General features: G+C 35.4%; 1 protein-coding gene across 1 annotated transcript; it reads right to left on the bottom strand.

Annotated features, from left to right (window-relative positions):
* Positions 1-5,268: 5,268 nt before the first annotated feature.
* Positions 5,269-18,638, bottom strand: LOC133520681 (venom allergen 5-like). Its single transcript, XM_061855283.1, has 6 exons — positions 17,414-18,638; positions 11,415-11,533; positions 10,941-11,022; positions 8,813-8,994; positions 7,201-7,298; positions 5,269-5,442 (listed from the first exon to the last, which is right to left on the bottom strand). The coding sequence occupies exons 1-6, from the start codon at positions 17,490-17,492 to the stop codon at positions 5,340-5,342; spliced, it is 663 nt and encodes a 220-aa protein (XP_061711267.1). The 5' UTR covers positions 17,493-18,638; the 3' UTR covers positions 5,269-5,339.
* Positions 18,639-20,090: the final 1,452 nt, after the last annotated feature.

The following is a 20,090-nucleotide window of genomic DNA, read 5'->3' as shown; positions in this document are numbered from 1 at the left end:
ATTCGGACGATTCCATGTTTAGCATAACAAAAATAATATTCGTATTGTAATCATTTTTTCTTCACAACAAAGAAACCGACCGTGAAATTCCATTTATTAGCTACATATTTCTGCTTGTTTTACAAGTTTTCATTACAGCGGCTCATGATGGCAATCGGCGTTTATAAAAACCAGCGCTTACCCTTATTCTTGTATTGATGAGAATAATAGCGTTCCAGAGTGGCATTCAGATCAATCGTACGAAAATTCAGTACAAAGTACAGGAAGCAAGTCTTCGATTTTCGACCTCAATGAGACTCGCATTCCGCCGGTGTCGCGCATACCGAGACACGAGACAGCCGGCCCCTAACTTTCCGGTAGAAACTTTAACTCCACGTTAAGGGGCACGATGTCCGTTTCTTTTTGTCACAAGTTTTAAATGAAGCTTCGTCGTATTGTTTCTAGTGCTTCGCTTAAACTGCTTCGACAACTTGGTACTGTGCAAGTTCTGCTAAGTTTTAAGAGTCACCTTGGAAAAATGTTTTTGTGTCTCCTGTTTAGGAAGTTTACTTTTTATAATTAAAGAGATATCCGCGTTGAACATCGCTTTTCTTACACTAGGGAGTTTCACTTTAAGATGGTACTTTCTTTAATTTTGTCGATTTCCTTCAGAAATTTGATTTATAATATTTAATTCAGATTCCATAATGTAAATTTTTACCTTCACGATTATTTTCTTTAATTTTTTAATAGAACATGTAGCTACGATGTAACACGGGTTCGTGTCATAATCATTTCTTACGTTTCATAGAATACATACATAATACGTACTGTTTTTATAGTTGAAATGAAAATAAAGTGTATACCTCGGGTGAAAGACACGGACCCATTTCAAGTATTTCAACCTCGAACTATCGGCGCCCTTTCCTCGCTGGTACCAAAATATCTCGTGTGTAAGGTTATGCAGCACTAAAAACTATTCACACTATCTTTGTGTAAAGTGTGTCTCAGGCGAATTACCGCGTTTAATAATCTTCGAAAGTAAAAGCCTGAAACATTTTGTTGTAGAAATAAGAGATTATGGGAATAGAAATAAAGACGGTGACCACACCCATTCATACAACAGAGAAAGAGTTTTGTTTTTCATTATTAAGTATGTTACCACAATCTGTTAATCTGTCTTGTGACAAACAGGGAGTTCCCGCGATCTATCGTAGATTATATGTATCATAACAAAGAGCTTTTCATAAAAGTGGGCTTATAATGTAGGGCCTCGATTTGTACGCGAAACACTCCTAAAATATCTCCTGTTTTAAAAACGCGTAACTTACGCGGGTGCGTAGTAACAGACAATCAAAATTGTGGTCCACGCGTCTTATTTCTTCTGCGGTATCCTACAGCCGACGTGGATTGACTCGGGCCATACCATCTGAAATCCATACATTACATACCTACATGGTATCAGTATATATATATCGGATATATCAAGATACATTCAAGGATTTGAATTTTGCTGATATTGTTAACTTTAATTCAATTTATTATACAGTCACGTCTGAAAATATCGATACGAAAAAAGTGCCAAAAATATGTATACACTACCTAAATATATGGGCAATAAAGTCATATTTTTGACACATTTCGTATCGATATTTTCAGACGTGACCGTACCAGTCATTGTAATTTTGTGCTTAATTAATTTCAATTTCATGAAAGACATGGAAAGTTAGGAGAGTTGCGTGTTGCTAACTTAACTGGTTGAAAAGTCACGTGTGACGAGAAAATAAAGTTTAGTTCCCTGTTATTTTCTTATAACATTTAGGTTTTTTATACAGTGGTATTTGTGTTCCTTAGCAGCAGTAGATATTATTAATTCATATACCTGTATGTACTGTCCGGTCTAGGAGGCAAAGTGAGACTGTATGGCTCAAAACCGTATTTTGTGTGCTCGCCAAATCATAAGTCTAGGGTTTCCTTGATGGTACTGGGCACATACGGCCCTAGAAAGTAAGTTATAAACACATTTTCTCCACTATGGCTCCATCTTTGTGTGCCTAGTGCCTACAAAGAGAAAACATGTTTAAAACAGGAATATCCTAACAAATCTTATATTACTATCCGTAAATATTGTGCAAATTAGATTCGGTCTAACTGTTCAGTAAATTAATGTGAGCAAAGTGAGTAAATACCGATTTCTTGTAAAAAAATATTATTAGCATATGTTCTATCAAACTCTGTCAAATAAAGTATTACAATTATCATTTTGTTTAAATCGTGTCAAGTATTATATAACATTTTTTCTTGTAGCTGTGTGCTGCAATTAAATAAAACATGAGAAAAGTATTTACAATTAAGGCTCCACCAAACCAAACCCGAGTTCATAGCAGAGCAGTTCAAGCCTCATTTAGAATTGCTGATAAAAACGTATAATAGAATGGACTATATTTTGGTAATAGCTTAACCAAATGGTTGATCGAATATTTGCATTGAATGGAGTCTAAATTAGGCCTATCTACAATTCAACGGCAGTTTTGATTTTATTTTGATACGACGAGGAGTCATGTCATCAGGCATCTCACGCGCACGAACAAAGTGCGAGCTAGGTGCCTTATAAGACGACTCCTGAATGCTAATTGTAATTACAGGTTACAATTTGATCTCGATTTTTTAATGATCTTGAACCAGATTCGTCACTTTTGACACTGACAAGATCATGTTCATAATCATAACGAATGCAAATCAAATTAAGAACCTGTTATTACAATCATAATATGCCTCCTGATTTCATTTCCTGAGCACCAATCAGTGTTAGCGGCTCTCGCTGACTCAAGGTTATATCAAAACTGGATGAAAACTGTATCAAAAATTAAACACAAAATCAGCCTCCTGCACAGGATGCGAGCCCTCCACGTATAGCAGGAAAGCCCACTATGCCAAATATGGGTTTACTCAAGCGTTGATAAAACCAATAGAATTTTGCAAATTACATTGTAGACATCAGAAAGAGGAATCAAACCATTATTAAAATTTTTAGAAACCTCTGTAATTGAAGCAGAGGATGACTGGCTAGTTCTCAAATGATTATTTATTTAAACTTTATTGCACATAAAAAAATATACCGTTATAAAAGGCAGACTTAATGTCACATGGCACTCTCTACCAAACAACCTTTAGGCCAAAGAGAGAAGCAAAGTTGATGCAGGTTAATGTTCCAATAAATATCTATAAAAAAAATGTCGGTATACACTGGTACACCTACTATATTGCACTAAAGTACTTTTATTTTATTTGTAGAGAAGGCTAAGTCTTTACTCCTGGTTACAGTTTCTGCAGCACCAAATTAATCCAACAAAACCTAACAAGGTAAAAGTGTAACAAAGTAAATTGATAGATCATTGATTCAAGCAATTTTCTCTTATACACGTTAAATGATGAAGAAATAAAACACAACCACATTGAAATCAAAATTAACTTCATACAACACTATTATTAGGTACTAATTGAGTAAGTTCTCATTGCAAAATATTTATAGGCTGCAAAAAAGAGTAATCAGGAAAGTGGCAAATTTGAGTAAACTAATTGTTTTTTTTTTAAAGTACGTATATACAGGGCCGGATTTAGGGGAGGGCAATCGGGGCTACAGCCCCGGGGCCCCCACAATAGAGACTTAGGAAAATTTACCATTTTATTTGGAAAATTATTTGGGGCCAGGAGGCCTCCACTACTTTATTGCCTGAGGCCTCCAGACGTCTAAATCCGGCAAAAATAGAAACAAAGAAAATAAAAGCAACTTTAACCGCAACAAGTATCAAAACGTACGATAAAGCGTTAATCTAATGAGTGTATTTAATGAAATACCGGCCTCATAAATTTCAGATTACTATTTTTATTCTGGAAACGAGGTATAAATAATCAGAAGCTGCGTAAAAATTACCTGTCTTTTTGTGTAGGTATATTCGCGAAAATTCGTTTATCGACCAAACATCACTCCGCGTTGAATCGAAAAAGCTCCATTTGCATATTCATGGACACACGAGCCAGTTTAAAAATCGTTTACTGAAATAATAACAGGCCTGTGTTCAAAACTATAATATTATTTTAGACCCTTTGCAATGGTACACTTGTTAGTGATAGCTACTGTTATTTAAATCGCGTCACTTTGAATACACAGTTTAAATCAAACTGGCATAAAAAAGCGCGCAAATATTTTTTCCTGCATTTATGCTTACAAGAACTGTATGCAGGTATACACAAAAAATATGTAAATTTTATTATAGTTACTTAAAACCACTTGCAAACAAAGTTACGTATGGCCGGTTTTGTTCAGTGATCCATGTTAGTTCCCTTATGTAAATTGTACCTTTGACTGTGGATACTCACGTAACGTATATTTTCTGTGAAGTTTATTCAGTTGAACGATTTTAAGAGATCTGTAGCAATCCTATACCTTCCAGTCTTGTGTTGTTTTAAGGACCCTTTGTAAATATAAACTTTCCTGCCTCAAATGTTTATTTGTCTTGTGATGTTACGGTTTTTAGGGTTCCGTACCAAAAAGGTCCGTCCGTCTGTCTGTCTGGCACATCGCTAAATATCTCGAGAACCACTTAAGCTATCGATTTCAAATTTGGAATAGCTAAGAAAAACGCTAACCCAGTCACATTGAAGGTATTATTTTTTTATTAACTATGGAGAATGCCCAATATGAAGAGGGGGCAAAATTTCAAAAGTCTAGTTTTATTTTATTTTATTGGAGAAACAACAGAAGCAAGTACAATAATAGTATAAGTGATAAGTTATACATTGCAATAGACGTGCACCTACCTCCTAAAAACGCTCTCACTAAGAACTATAATATATAATATAGGTCAGGTAATGCTACAGTAAACTATGCTAAACTTAACGCACTCTAGCGACTAGTTACTAGGTTAAGTGGGGTATCATTTGAAAGAACTTAAATTGTACATTCCAAAATTTTCCAAGAACTTGTACTTATTATGTATAAAAACATACAAAAATAAAATAAAAAATTGGCGAAATTGACTTAAATTTGTATCAGAATTTTTTCTTCTTTGGAATACTTTAAATTGGTTAAATTTTTTCCGCTTCCTCGCGGGCTCCTTGTATACTTACTACTACAATTATTTTGTTATTAATTCTTGAGTTATTTTAGTTACATTTCTGTATTTATTTTAATCTTTTGTTATACATTTTAAACTTTTTTATTTCCTACGACATAAAAAATGTGGCTTCCCATAACAGAAGGGCCCTTATGATTCATGTGCATAAAGACATTTCCATCACATGGAAAGCCGCAAATGATATATCATATGATTAGCACTTATTTTCCCGTGCTCCCATTGTTAACAATAATATCCGTAAGGCCTACGGCAGGTGCGGTTCACGCAGCGGAGGTAGCCGGCGGCCCCGTTGCTGTAGTAAGGAACTTGGCCTAGGAAGTTTCCCCTGAAATGGAAACGCATTTTTTATAAGCAACTTGTATGGTAACTGTACGACAACGTTGCTGTTGGCGAGAAGTCGGCATGCAGTTCCCATACAAATTGCAGTCGGATTGCAGTCCGTCTGTATTGGCCCTTATTGATATCACCGTAAATGTTGTAATGACTTGTAAAAGAGCCCTTGCGGTCTACTTGCAGCGTACATTTTTGAATCTTGCTGGAGGCATTTTCTCACCAAGCACCTGGGCGAATGTAAGTCACACGCAGTTTTGACAATAGCATCTGATTTGTTTGTACAGGATACACACGGCGGAATCCTTCTTTTGAATGATAGGTGGAGCGGCAATTGCTGCATTTAACCGACTGTTGGTCACTGTCATCTATTCCAGAATTGAAATCAATTTGCTTTCAACATGCAAGAATATCACGCTAGACTGAGCAATTTTTTTGCCTCCATTTTATTGTATGGAATATGTAAGAAAGTTGTGTAATGTAAATGTGCCTTAACAGAACAAAATGAGGAAGTGTTAAAAAACATTACGTTTTTATATCACATATAAATTTGACACTAATTATGACATTGGCACACTTTGTCAATGCGAATGCCATGCTTGGTCCAATCCCCTAGACCTTTGATTTCTAATCTTACCAAAGTTTTTTGGTGGACCTAAACCTCACCATATTTAACACTGGGAAAAATCCCTATTTCGGCTGAGCTACTCTGTTTACAGTTTACTACGAGATATTTCACAGTAAAATCGAAATAGAAAACAACGGGGTTCTCCAATCGGTAAACTCTCCGCTTAGGTTTGCCTTTGCAAACGCTCTTAATAAATACAGTAACAGTTGCCTACATTTGCAGTCATATAATCGTAAGGCACTTTGCGATTGCATTAGCAAGTGTTTTTCTAACATATTGTAGAGTAGAATACGATATATTTTTCACAATGATACAAACAGGGAACAACTTGTCTTTGAATTATGCTGGCTGCTTCACACGCGCTCTTACTTAAATCGACGACAAGAGTACACAGTTACCTGGCCATTGGTAAAGCCTTTTGCAACGGGGTAAGGTCTATCCACAGCTAGTTATGTATGCTGGGGCTATTGTGTTGTACAGTCGCCATCTGGTATATCGAAACGGCTAAGGTGCTCCTAAATATCTGAACATGCACTTTAACGTCTTGATAATAAGGGGTGTACCAAAAAAAAATTAAACTTCAAATGACAAAAAAAACTGATGCAATTGATAAGAATAACTACAATAATAACCTACTTGTAACTTAGATATTATCAGTTTTTTTTTAATATTTTTTCTTTAGGAGTGATAGGCAGCTTTTTCCTAGCGCACTCAGTAGCAGTTTTATACGGAGCTGTTTTTCATATTTGCTTGCATCAGCCCATCACCTGCTGGAGCTGTTAAATTTTTTTGGCTGTTTTATCCTTCCCTTTTAAAACACTTTTGATACCCAATACCTAATAGTAGTCGAGAGAACGGCACTGCAAATGCGATTATTTGTACAAAGGAAACTGTATGATTTTCGACTTGGCCTAGAATTAAATAACGCAAATTTTCAGTTACTGTAGCTATCCTAACCTTCGTACGAAGAACTTAACTGACTTTTGTCGTAGTTCGTTGCATTTTAGATGTTGAACAATTTGCTTGTGACATGGCACTTTTCATAAAAGTTCCGTATCGTCACGGGATCTCTGATGTAACTCAAACAGGTCTAGGTAAGTCCTGAACTAAAAAGGTGTAACTTACGTGGGTGCGTAATTACAAACAATCAATGTAGTGGTCCAACCGTTTTCTTTCTTTTGTGAGATCCCACAGCCGACATGGGTGGACTCTGCCCACACCATCTGAAATTCGCACGTACTCGTATATTTACCTACCAGATATGTACATAGGTAATTATGGCGTGGGTATACTAGTATACCCAAACCACAATCTTAAACTCTTAAGCCTACCTACGTATTCATAAACATGCAAGTAAACTGGGGTTACTTTGATTGGTGTGGTAACATTGATCATAGATATTCTAAGGACTTATTCGTTTCTGAACGCTTTCATTATGTATTTCTGATAAGGTTGCCAACCATATTATGAACTTCATAAGGTCGCGTTCAAAAATCAAGTTACTTTGCAAATGAAAGTAACCCGGGTAATCAAAGTAACCAAGTTTACGTCTTTTTTTTCCACTAATCAAAGATATACCCCTGTATCATATAGAAAGGGATGAAAATGAAGCTACCACCAGTGTTCAGTAATAGGCTATATTACTGAACAATAATAGTATAATAAACAAAATTTCAAAATTTGTAAAGTGGGCTAAACCAAAAACCATTTCGGTAAATATGCTTCCTGTATGTACCTAATAACTTAAGTATGTTATTTTTTTACCTTGTGAAATCGTATAAACTGGAAGTGTGACGTAATTAATATGACTGAATAATATAATATATAATTATTTATTATGTCCGGTTGTCATAGACTATCATAAATTTAAAATGTCATTGTCTGTTGTCACATTTCTGTGTTTTACGTTTCTTCGCGGGCTCTTTATTTCAGTGAAATATTCTGTTAGCTTTTCATACGCAGTAATCATGTCATACTACAATTGCAAACCTTGGAAATTCGCTACTTTTAGATTTGATATTTATATGAAAAATAAGTAATTAAGTAAGTAAACACTTTATTGTACGAGAAAAATAAATATTGATTACATCAGATAGAAAATAATTGGGTTGTACAAAAGCGAACCTATCCCTAAGAGGGAACTCTTCCAGTTAACCTACAAAAATTGGTTATCAGTGGTGGCAGCATGGTTCCATTTTTATCACTTGTCACTATGCCCGTCACTTTCGCGCTTACGTACTTGTTAGAACGTGACAGGCATGGTGACAAATGATAAATAATCGACCATCTTAGCCCTACAGTACCCCTAGTGTAAATAAATTCGATTTTGAAACGTGACGTACGCGTTTGCGTTTAGTCTCATTTTGTATTGGATTTAGAAAGAGCGTGCCAAGCGGGACGTTTTGGAAACTCAAAATCCTATACAAAATGAGACTTAACGCAAACGCGTTCGTCACGTTATGATGTCGATAAAATTTACACTAGGGGTAACAGGTGAAATAAAAGACACGTTTACCTTAGAATTTAATTTTCTTTCGATTCCTTACCTATATAAAATAGCCCACTTGAAAAAAATGAAATGTTGACAATTAAACAGTGTACCTATGTTAGAAAATTATAATCCCTGAAAGTTAAAGATACCCTTAGCACCGTTAGCCTTATTTGTGTGTTTTTGTGACATAGTATTTTTGTAAGTGGGTTATAGTAAGTTGGCATTATCAATTCTATTATGCATTACCTGCGTGTAGTGGCCGATAGGTCGCGGTGTAGCGAGGCTGTATGGCTCAAATCCGTAATTTGCGTGCTCGTCAAACCAGCTGTCCAGGGCTTCCACGATATTCGGAATAACTGGCACATAGAACGGCCTCGGCAACGTTTTTATAAAGACATTTTCACCAATCTGGCCCCATCTTTGTGAGCCTACAAAGATAACAAAGGAATGAAATGGGATGACCTGTTCAAAATCATCCAAATTCGCTTTTCCACAGATTGTGTCGTGTTCAGCCTAATTATTCCGTGAATTTACCCATATTTCGTTTTTGCCTTAAAAGTTAATGTAACTAAAAGTGAAGTCATTATTTTTTAAATTTAAAACATAATAATTTAATACACATAAAAAATCGATGAATAAGGTTATAAAAATCAAATTAATCCATTATTTTACTAAGGGTGGTTACTGTAGTTGTTATAGTGTTATGGACGTTTGTTAGGACTAAAAAAGTCAAATAGGATTTATGCAAATTACTTATAGTCCAAACTGACTATAACGAAATTATTTTAGTAGAACATGTATGGAAAAATACGAGGAAAATACATGTACGAATGATAACAAAATAACATATCATTCATATATCAAAATGTCCGCTCTAATTGGCCTCATGATCGCGCGTCATGTTTTTAACCGACGAAATAAACGGAGGAGGTTCTCAAGTACTACACGCATAACTTTTTACAGAGTAGTTCGATTTTGATAATTATTTTTTTATTGGAAAGGGTATACCCCAAAGTTGGTCCCATATCAATTTGGAAAAAAAATCCTACCCTAAGGGTGGGAAAATAGGGGTAATTTATTGTTCACTCACAGATTTTAAAGCTGTGTTTTTACAAACTTATTATTCGTGAGGTTTTTTTTTTGTAGTTTAAGCATGTAATAATTTGTTTAAATTATAGCCACACAAAATTATAAAATAAAAACTTTTTAACAAAAAAATTTAACCGCATAAAAAACTAAAAGGCAATAAAAAAACCGGCACTAACACGAAACGAATCGACCAACAAAAAAAAATAGCGCACTGAAAAGAAAAAAATAATAATTTTGTCTTCAATAACGCAAGTGAATACCTACCCTACAATTACAATTAAAATCTATTTCTATACACTTTCTATATACCTAATACAATTGCTAGGCTTATATCAATTTAATGACATCTAGAAAGTATGAACTATATACATACTTCTGAAATCAATCACACAAATCTGCGTATTTATATATTTATAATCTGTTATTTTTCAAACAAACTTGAGCACCTTAGTGAAGAGTTGAACGCAACACATTCCAAAACTGCAACCTCCGCCAACCGCCCAATACAAGGCAATACAAGGGGCGTCACGGAAGGTGCTCCAGTTTGTTTGAGGCTGGCACCGACTTAGTCTTTGGGGTCGTCCTAATACAACACGACTACGGGATTATCGCAAGTTTGCGCGAATTTTAGTCGTGCGAATGCACGAGCAGTTGATCAAACACATCGAACTCGAATAGGCATCCTAATGACAATCGCGTAGTCGCGTTGTATTAGGACGACACCTTTAAAGATATGGTCAAGGTCTCTAAAAAAGGTTTTTGGTGAAAATAATAGGTACTGTTTTAAATAATCGCTTCGTAACTCGATAATAATGAGTCCTCCCTCTAACTATCAAACCAGGCGTACCTTCTAAAAATTATTTTGAACATGAGTGGTTGACCTATTAAGAGCTTTTTTTTTTTTTAAACTAGTCTTCTAATTAAAAGGAGCAAAGGACGTAAGTGCGGGAAAGCTACGTCTTATTGCTGGTATAGTTTTTTTTTAATATCGAATGAAGGTAAGGTATATAGCCGTTTTTTATCTGTTAATCATTACCCATCCTTGCACTAGAGAACTTCCATAAGTATTATTACCTATTCTGTAGCAATATTACTTATTTAGGTAGTTCGATACGGGGCGGTTCGAAGAAGACTTTGATTGATCAGTATTGAAATGATAGCTGAATCGAATAGTAATTCAGGGAAACATTAATTTCAGCAATAGCTGTATCAGATGTTCCAGTGAATATTCGATTTTCTGAAGCCTGTATTCGGCGCATTTCTAATCAAAAGGCAGTTTAATTACCAACGGTCTTAACTGGGTTATGGCCAAAAATTCCATTTTCAGCCCATCTCGCTGCTTTTTCTGCTAGTTCTTCGTCCCACACCTAGAAATATGATACATTTTAATTAGTACGCTAATTTAACCTTGTTATGGTTGTATGCAAACAATGTTGTTTATTTTGGTTTCAGACAGCTGTTTGCTGACACAAATGAGGTACCCACATGCCATTAACATTAACTCAACATTAGTTTTGTATTGCAGTTAATTTTAATTTATATTTAAGGGTTTTATTTATTTAAACTGCTTTTAATATAAGCTGTCATACGTACAACACAAAAGAAAATAGACCTCATATATTTCGATGATTTGACGCAAGGATAGTGGACGCCCGCTTCTCCATGCAAACGTAGTCTCCATTTTCCTCCTTGAATATCGACATTATGGAAAATATTTTTACACAATTTATTGTATATTAACCTTGTCCCTTCAACTCACCATGTATATCATGTTAGCGGCCGTAGGCTGCTGTGGCACAGCGCCGCGCGCCACCCTTTGCCGACGAATGTTGTGTCCGTCCACAAACTCCTTTATTTGCGCACATGACAGCGGCAACCCTGATAAGATAAATGTCATATGGTGTTAAAATCTTATTCATAATGAATTCGGAACACTCTGGATTCTCTTCTAACTATCATCACCAGCTTGGCTAATCGAACGGAGTAACGCACCTTACCTTACATGGTATACATATTAGTTACAAAAACAGACCAAATTAGCTCCAGATGACTCAATAAATCGGATCCCTTTGTTTGACATAATTATTGAAAGTCATAATGTAATGATAGTCATATTATCATTAGTCATAACTCTGAAACCGTTAACTTTTTAGGAATTTCCTTAGATTATCCTATAGATAGGTTAGGTTAGGTTAGGTTTGTTTTATGGCAATCCTGAAAAGTTACGCGTTTCTGAGAAAAACCAAATTATGACTAACGAAAATGCGGACAAACAATACATTATGACTTAAAACTTTATGGGAAACAATAGAGACCCTCAATAAATAGATAGGAATGTTCGCGCCGCCACTAATTTAATGCCATCTGTTTAAAATTGTTTTGTAAAGATTTGAGGTTCTCTTAACAAGCATTTTATAGAAATTATGTTCGGGTATTCAACTATTTTCATTTAAATTCGAAAATACGGTTACGGTAATGGACACAAGTTTGAATGACCCTGCTCATAGCTAGTAACAAATAGCAGGGGCTATCGGGCTAAAGCTGCGAGATTAATAGGGCCGTTTTGAAGAGCGGCACCAACTTCTCTCGATTTGCATTGTCATTTGCCGCGGGCGCATTTAGCCCGGCGGGTAATGAATTTTGTACAAGCGTTAGGGTTGCCAACTTCACCAATGTTTGAAACGAACCGATGGAAAAAAATAAACTGTTACTGTTCACGTTTTACAATTCCCTATCATCTAGATGCTTCTCCGTTTGCCAGATTTTCGATAATTATGTTTTGATTCAATATCTGGCTTAGCTGAGGGTTCGTAAAACTATCTACTTACCTAAATATGATCCTAAAATCTAAATTATGAATAAAAAAAACCGGCCAAGAGCATGTCGGGCCACGCTCAATGTAGGGTTCCGTAGTTACTTTTCCGTCACAATAAGCTAAACTGGAGCTTAAAGTATAGTAAATTGTTAACCAAGGGATGAAACGGTACCTTTCACCCGAGTTAAACAAATAGGCAAATTTGCATAATCAGTACCTAATTAAAGTAAGTCTTTTTACTATGAAGGGAGAACTTTTTGCGATAACTCAAAAACAGCTAAACTGATCATGCCCGCTATAGTTTACTTCCACGATTTTTTTCATATTTTTTGGACCTATGGTTCAAAAGTTAGAGGGGGGGACACATTTATATTTTCTTTCGAAGCGATTATCTCCGAATATATTCACTTTATTAAAAAATGTTTCTTGAAAACCCTTATTACTTTTGAAAGACCTTTCCAACGATACCCCACACTCTAGGGTTGAAGCGAAAAAAAAATTTCACCCCCACTTTACGTGTAGGGGAGGTAGGGTCACCTGTTCAACAGTTAACCACCTAATATTCAAAGCATCACACCGCGTAATAGGTCAATCAGAGCCAACTTTTTTCTACTTTTACCGAAAGGTAAGTTATCTGGCTACAATTTGGCATTTAAGAATATTTCGTATACTTAACAGTTCTTGAGAAAGTCATGTTTAAAAAAAAATGGGAAATGGCTAACTGTGTCCACCCCCTAGTACACTATTAACCGGGGGGGGGGGGTATGCTACAATTAACCATGGCGTACACAGTTAATCACTCAATATGAATAATTATTTATTTTGAAATAATAACCCCATTCGTTATAATATCTGGCTTTTATTTTGAAATAAAGGGTACATTCGACAAAATCAACAAAAAAACATAATCTTCTTACGTTAGTTAGGAACAAAATAAAGTGTTTATGAATTCAACAATTTAACTTAAAGTTTTGAAACATTAATGATATCAAAAGCGTTTTTTATTATAATTATATCAATATGAGTGAGTTTTGACTTCTTAAATATAAAATTAGAACTAACTTATACGCTTAATAGGACATACGACTATGGAGATCCATTTAGTTTCATTATAATCTTCTTATTAATTATTGGCACGTAATCAGTCTCAAATCAGTGTTTTATAATACTAATAAGCCTCAGATTTATAATAATTGGCCTTTATAAACTTATTAATCAACAAACATATAGCACTGACAGCTAAAGAGTTCCAAATAGTTTCATTATAATCTAACTAGGTACTAATTATTTATTGGCACAAAGTCAGTCTCAAATCAGTGTCATAGAAAAAAGTCTTACTTACGGACGGACTAGACCTTAAGAATCAACAAAACATAGTATTGCAGGCTACTTCAACCTAAATCTTTAACACAAATTCAATTTCGACATATCAAAGTGAACATTAAGTATATACATAATTAATAAGATTTTAAGAAGATTTTTAAGAAGTTTGTTGATTAATAAGTTTATAAAGGCCAATTATTATAAATATGAGGCTTATAAGTATTTTAAAACACTGATTTGAGACTGATTACGTGCCAATAATTAATAAGAAGATTATAATGAAACTAAATGGATTAAATGAAAAGGACATTTGCCTGCGGCTGCTGCCCATAATTTTTGGATCAGGCAATATATATTTAATATCCCGTACTCGAATACCCGCATTGTCAGGTACCAAAGGCTCGCAAAATGTTTGGTGCGTCTTATTTTTAAGCCTCAAAAAGCTTACAAAGAAATCGGAATCATCATCGTTGTCATCGATTTTTTCTAAAATTTTTGCCAGACAAAGGTTTTCTTCAATGGAAATAAGACTAGCACGAATTCATTTTCCTTTGGATCTCGAGGTATTGGTTCAAAGTTCCCATCCAGTACTACTTCCCCCACATTCTATAGCCTTCTTCATGTCATCTGCGGAATGGCCTCCTTTCTTTCGTTCTGGTTGCTTACTACGCCCCATCTAAAAATAAATTAAATCAAAATTGAAAAAAGCTGCAAACAAATAAAGCTTTACAAATAATTGGGGTATGGTACACAATTAATCTCATGCGGTACACAATTAACCATAGTTAGTACACAGTAAACCATGGTTAACTGTAGAACGTACCGTTTTGGTTAATTGTAGACCACCCCACTCCCGAAGCCGTTACGCAAACCTCATTTTTAAATGAGCGTCACTACGCACACAAGTACTTTACCAGATGGAACATGTTTAGTTAGTCTACACAACGAACATATAAGCATCTATGTCATGCTAAGCTAAAACGAGTAAAGAGAAAAAGTACTCACGTTGTTTTTTCACTTGTCTTCATTAAAAAAACACAAAATCGTTCTTCATACAACCGGCGCGCACGCTAGCTCGCGGCAAACTGGGGACGGGGGAGAGGGGCTATTCCGTCATTCATCGCGCGGCGCTGCACGAAGTGGCAACATCGCGTTTGCAAATTATAGCGATGGTTAACTGTGTCCACATGGTTAACTGTTGAACAGGAGACCCTACCCTAAAAAAAATTAAATTTTTAGATTTTATTGTACGACTTTGTCGGCTTTATTGATTTATATATTCATGCGAAATTTCAGCTTTCTAGCACTAACGACCACGGAGCAAAGCCTCGGACAGACAGACAGACAGACAGACAGACGGACATGGCGAAACTATAAGGGTTCCTAGTTGACCCGGAACCCTAAAAAGGAACCTTTTCTTTAGAATTTATACCCCGGTTATAACGAATTATAGGCGACTTCTCGGATAGTTATCTACAAGTTAACTGGGTCAAACACAATTTAGAAAAAGGTCACTTCTGTGGACAAAACAATCAAAGTTAATGACTCTGGTACATTCTTATCCCGTTTTTCTTATTTGATTCTCAAGTACTGAAAAAAATTAAAGGCCGATTTAAACCGTCTGTAAAGGTGCCGCATAAAAATTAGCTTCAAGTTTCCTTAACTTTGCGACACGACGCGAACGAGTTTGCTAAAAATGTGTATGACCCAACTAGGTTCTAAGATATGCCTATAGTCACTATTCAATGTTACCAGCTAGTTGCTCGGGCCATCGGGCAGCGCTCGGAGCTGTGAGATTAGGGCAGGCTTTAAACTGCACCAACTTCGTTCGATTTGAATTGTCATGAGACTCATGAGCTACAAACGCATTTAATCTGTAGAATAAATGCATTTTGTAAGAGCGTTATGATACGTTACGGTTTCCATTTAGGGTGAGGATTTAATTGGATTGAAAATAAACATAACTTCGAAATAAAGATTTATTGTATTTAGTGGCTAAAAATATTAAGGTCAGCTTTCATATTGATTACAGTTTCGAACGATTGCATACATTTGCTGCAAGTAGCAAGCAACTAAATAAGTACTCGCAGTAAATATTAATCAATAATATTATGTAAAGGTTATTAGTATGAATCACGACAGTTTTATTTCGATTTTAGGTTACGTTTTAAAACGAGTACCTACCTACATATTTTAAATGGATTGAGAGAATCATAATAAAGTACATAAATGATTCTTTTTATTTTAACTTTAAACATTACTAGAATAAATCCAATATTAATATAAAATAAGATACCATGTCAAAATATACAAAAAAAGTCCAACAGTTTGCCGATTTCCCTCAATATCGCTTTGCAGTAAAAACTTTATAGTACGAGTAGAAAGAACAAACGAATTGCACGGAAAAATAACACTTATAATACAGCGTCTATGTATGATACGAATACATAATCAAAGGGCAGTTTAGGCTGTTATGAACACACTTTCATAGGTTTTATAAAAAATGGACGACTTTTATTTTTTCATACAAAATAATTCAGCAAGCAATGTATCACTACTTTGTTGTAACTCAAAACGTCTCATGCCGCGACGCGACGTCACAACTGTCACAAGTGATCATGATGTACGAAATACATTGTCGCTCGAAAAAAAAAACAAAATTAATTATGCTCTGGTAGTGAAGATAAACTAAAAAAATCTTTCGTAATTGTTTTATGGCACTAAAACCTACGTCTAGTCTAGTCTAGTCTAGTTTGAGGTTATATCAAAAATACACACTATATAATGTGACCAAGATCTGAATGCCGAGACGAGCAAAGCGAAGCGTAAGGGCACACTTACCTTTTCTCAATGCGCTTCCTCGTTTTTTTTGAACCGTCATAACTTGGGTTTGGATTATACCAGATAAACAAAATTCTCGGGATATGATATCAATAGTGGACACATTAAGCATATTTTTTTTTATTGCATAGCTCTACTTTAGATTTTATTCATATCCAAAAAAAACCGATTTCGTCGCTGACTCACTCACTCACTTTACTCGCTAATGAACCAATACTAGATAGTATTAGTATACAAACAACAAAAAAATTCAATTAAACAGCGAAGCCACATATTTTGAGTAAGTTGTTTGGTTTTTTAAGGCCTGTAGAGTGAGAAGCTTGACTCTACAAAAGATCTGACAACTTTTTGACGAGCCTTATGGTTTCGCTCTGGCAATATTTTATATGAAAATGTTTTTGGTGGGATATAATATTATAGGACATTGCTACACAGATTGACTAAGTCCCACAGTAAAGCTTAAAAAGGCTTGTCTTGTGGGTACTCAGACAACGATATATACGTATAATATATAAATACTTAAATACATAGTAAACACTCAGGACTCAGGAACAAATATTTGTGGTCATCACACAAATAAATGCCCCTACTGGGATTCGAACGCAGGACCATCGGCTTCATAGGCAGGGTAAATTAAATACCCACTAGACCAGACCGGTCGTCAACAGTTTTATCCTAGCAACTGTCACAAATCTATTTTTTTTATGATCTGTTAATAAAAATGTTAAAAATTCAATTTAGATTGAACATGAAAATAAATAAATGTACGAGTAACTTACTTTGTGGACTTGCACTATCACAGAGATAAAGGGAAATCGCAAAAACAAAAAAGAGCAACAATAACATGTTAATTATCATATTTAAGCAACATAAATATTAATGTCTGTTTTAAACGTTTGATAACGCTGGTATGAAATGTTAAATTGTAAGTAATATCCCACATTGTAAAGTTAATAATAGTACCAATTGTGTAAATAACTTACGCAGAAAATATTCTGACAAGCAAATACAACTGCACCTGTTACTCACAATTGAGTAACTAAGTGTGATGAATTGAGTAAATAAGATGTGCAAGTTGCGGAAAGTTTGCAAAAACATGGAAAAGTTCTCGGGTAATTTAGAAAAAATCGCAAGATTCAGTGGAACCTCAATAACTCGAACCTTGATAAGGCGAAGTCCCTAGTTCCCTTCAAAACCAAAATATAAACAATGATTCCTGTCACGGTTATCCAGTACAATGTTTACTCGAAGAAAAATAGAGGCTTCATTATTTTACCTCTATATCTCGAAGTTTTTTTTTTACAAACCAACCTCTGTAACTCGAAATAAACAATGAGACTGCACTTTACACGTCTGTACCTTATAATAGGAACTAACCTATATAACACGAATTTTTCACGAGTTTCACCGTTGTAACTAGAAACCTCTTTAAGTCAAACAAAAAAAAACCTATAAGAACGTCCCTAAGGGCATCTCCTTTATAAGACGAATACTCGTGAATGCGAACTTTGGTGTTTCCTCGAGATTCATGCTATCGAGGTTCCACTGTATAGAGGAAGTTTTCAAAATATCAGATAATTTTTCCTTGGAAACTTCTCGCAACTTGCACAGATGTAGGTACTTAATTATCTACAGTTTAAATTTCACTTGAGTACGTATAGGTTGTCCGGGAGACATGAACTGCCGAGAAAGTTGAATAGCTATTAAAAATTTAAATGAAATATGAAAAATGGTGTATTAATATTTTAAGTCGCCCTCTAGACAAGAGGCCAATTTCAACTTACATTGTGACATCAAACATCTCCATCTTCTTCCTCGCGTTGTCCCGGCATTTTGTCACGGCTCATGGGAGCCTGGGGTCCGCCTGACAAGTAATCCCAAGATTTGGCATGGGCACTAGTTTTTACGAAAGTGATTGCCATCTGACCTTCCAACCCAGAGGGTAAACTAGGCCTTGTTGGGATTAGTCCGGTTTCCTCACGATGTTTTCCTTCACCGAAAAGCGACAGGTAAATATCAAATGATATTTCGTTCATTAAGTTCCGAAAACTCATTGGTACGAGCCGGGGTTTGAACCCGCGACCTCCGGATTGCAAGTCGCACGCTCTTACCGCTAGGCCACCAGCGCTTCTTGTGACATCAAACATGTGACATCTAAATGATATCAGTCACTCGTGTGTCTCTCTCGCGCCAATACATGTATGGACAATTACAAGCGAATACACGCACGAGCGACTGATATCATTTAGATATCATTGTGGTGCATTGGCCTCGATCTCAAATTCGCTCAATGAGTCTTATACGTACTTGAATTTATTTTAGATTCATCGAATCTTGCTGTGCTAATTATAGTAATAACATGTATTGTGAATTTAAGTCATTCGGCTTTAATATTTGCCAGTCGACCTGTATATCTCATGTTCGATTAGTACATTAAAAGTATTTGTTTCAGACTTGGAGGATTTAACAACCGGAGTCGCCTTTAAGAACTTACCCCTCTGTCGAAAACCTCTGCCAATGGAACAATGCAATGCAATGTCTTGTATGGACTGACGTTTATCTGACATGGCTACTGACTTTACTACACTACACTGATTGACGTTACGTACAAACAAGGCGTCTCCGGTTGTTAAATCCTCCAAGGTTTTAGAGGTGGCGTAAAGCCCAAAAAATAGAAAGGAAAAAAGAATATGTGCGCCGCGCAAAACTTTCGACGAAAGATTTCGCGATCGCGCGGGTTTTAAGGTGTAAGGTAGGTTTAGAGGGCAGAGTTTTTGAAAAATCTAAGGTATCGCTTTTTTTACAGAACAATACGGTACCAAAATTTCATTAACTATCTTGAAGATTTTCTTTAGGGACTTCTGCGATTCAAATCCTGTTTTTTTTTTTACTTTTGCTCGTTAGAAAAAATTACGAACATAGGTCTAAAACGCACTATAAAAAATTGTTACAATTTATGCACAAAAGCTGAAAATAAGAAAATTGCTTCTAAATTTGCGCTTTTTTTTAATTATCTTATACCTTTAAACGAGCACTTCTTGTATATATATATATATATGTATACATATTTCTGTGATCTCGGAAACGGCTCTAATGATTTCGCTGAAATTTGGTATAAGTATAGGGGTTTTTGGGGGTATACAATCTATCTAGATTAGTCTTGTTTGGGAAAACGCGTGTTTTCGAGTTTTCATGCGTTTTTCTTTCGACGCAGAATATGGTCGCTAATTTCGTGTTGCCGGTCACTGTCCGTCTGGTCCAGCGGGTTAAGACGCGGACAGCTAAACGAGTGTTACGGGTTCGAATCTCGCCCGGTGACTAACTTTTGTTTTTTATTATGTGTTCAAGTTTATATATAATTTTTTAATTTTTATTGTTTTAGACAAGTTTAATTTAGTAAAAAAATGTAGTTAAGATTATCACCTATAGACCACCATATTACAATAAAAGCTCGGT

The sequence above is a fragment of the Cydia pomonella genome, chromosome 8 (assembly GCF_033807575.1).
Source record: "Cydia pomonella isolate Wapato2018A chromosome 8, ilCydPomo1, whole genome shotgun sequence".
Lineage (NCBI taxonomy): Eukaryota > Metazoa > Arthropoda > Insecta > Lepidoptera > Tortricidae > Cydia > Cydia pomonella.
Note: the sequence above shows the minus strand (reverse complement) of the source record. Positions and strands in the feature narration are given on the sequence as shown.

Excerpts from the sequence above, each read along its gene's own strand:
- LOC133520681 (XM_061855283.1), bottom strand. The coding sequence starts at position 17,492 with ATGATAATTAACATGTTATTGTTGCTCTTTTTTGTTTTTGCGATTTCC. Across the intron at positions 11,534-17,413 it reads TGATAGTGCAAGTCCACAAA|GGTTGCCGCTGTCATGTGCG; the intron begins GTAAGTTACTCG and ends TTATCTTATCAG. Across the intron at positions 11,023-11,414 it reads CCGCTAACATGATATACATG|GTGTGGGACGAAGAACTAGC; the intron begins GTGAGTTGAAGG and ends TCATATTTCTAG.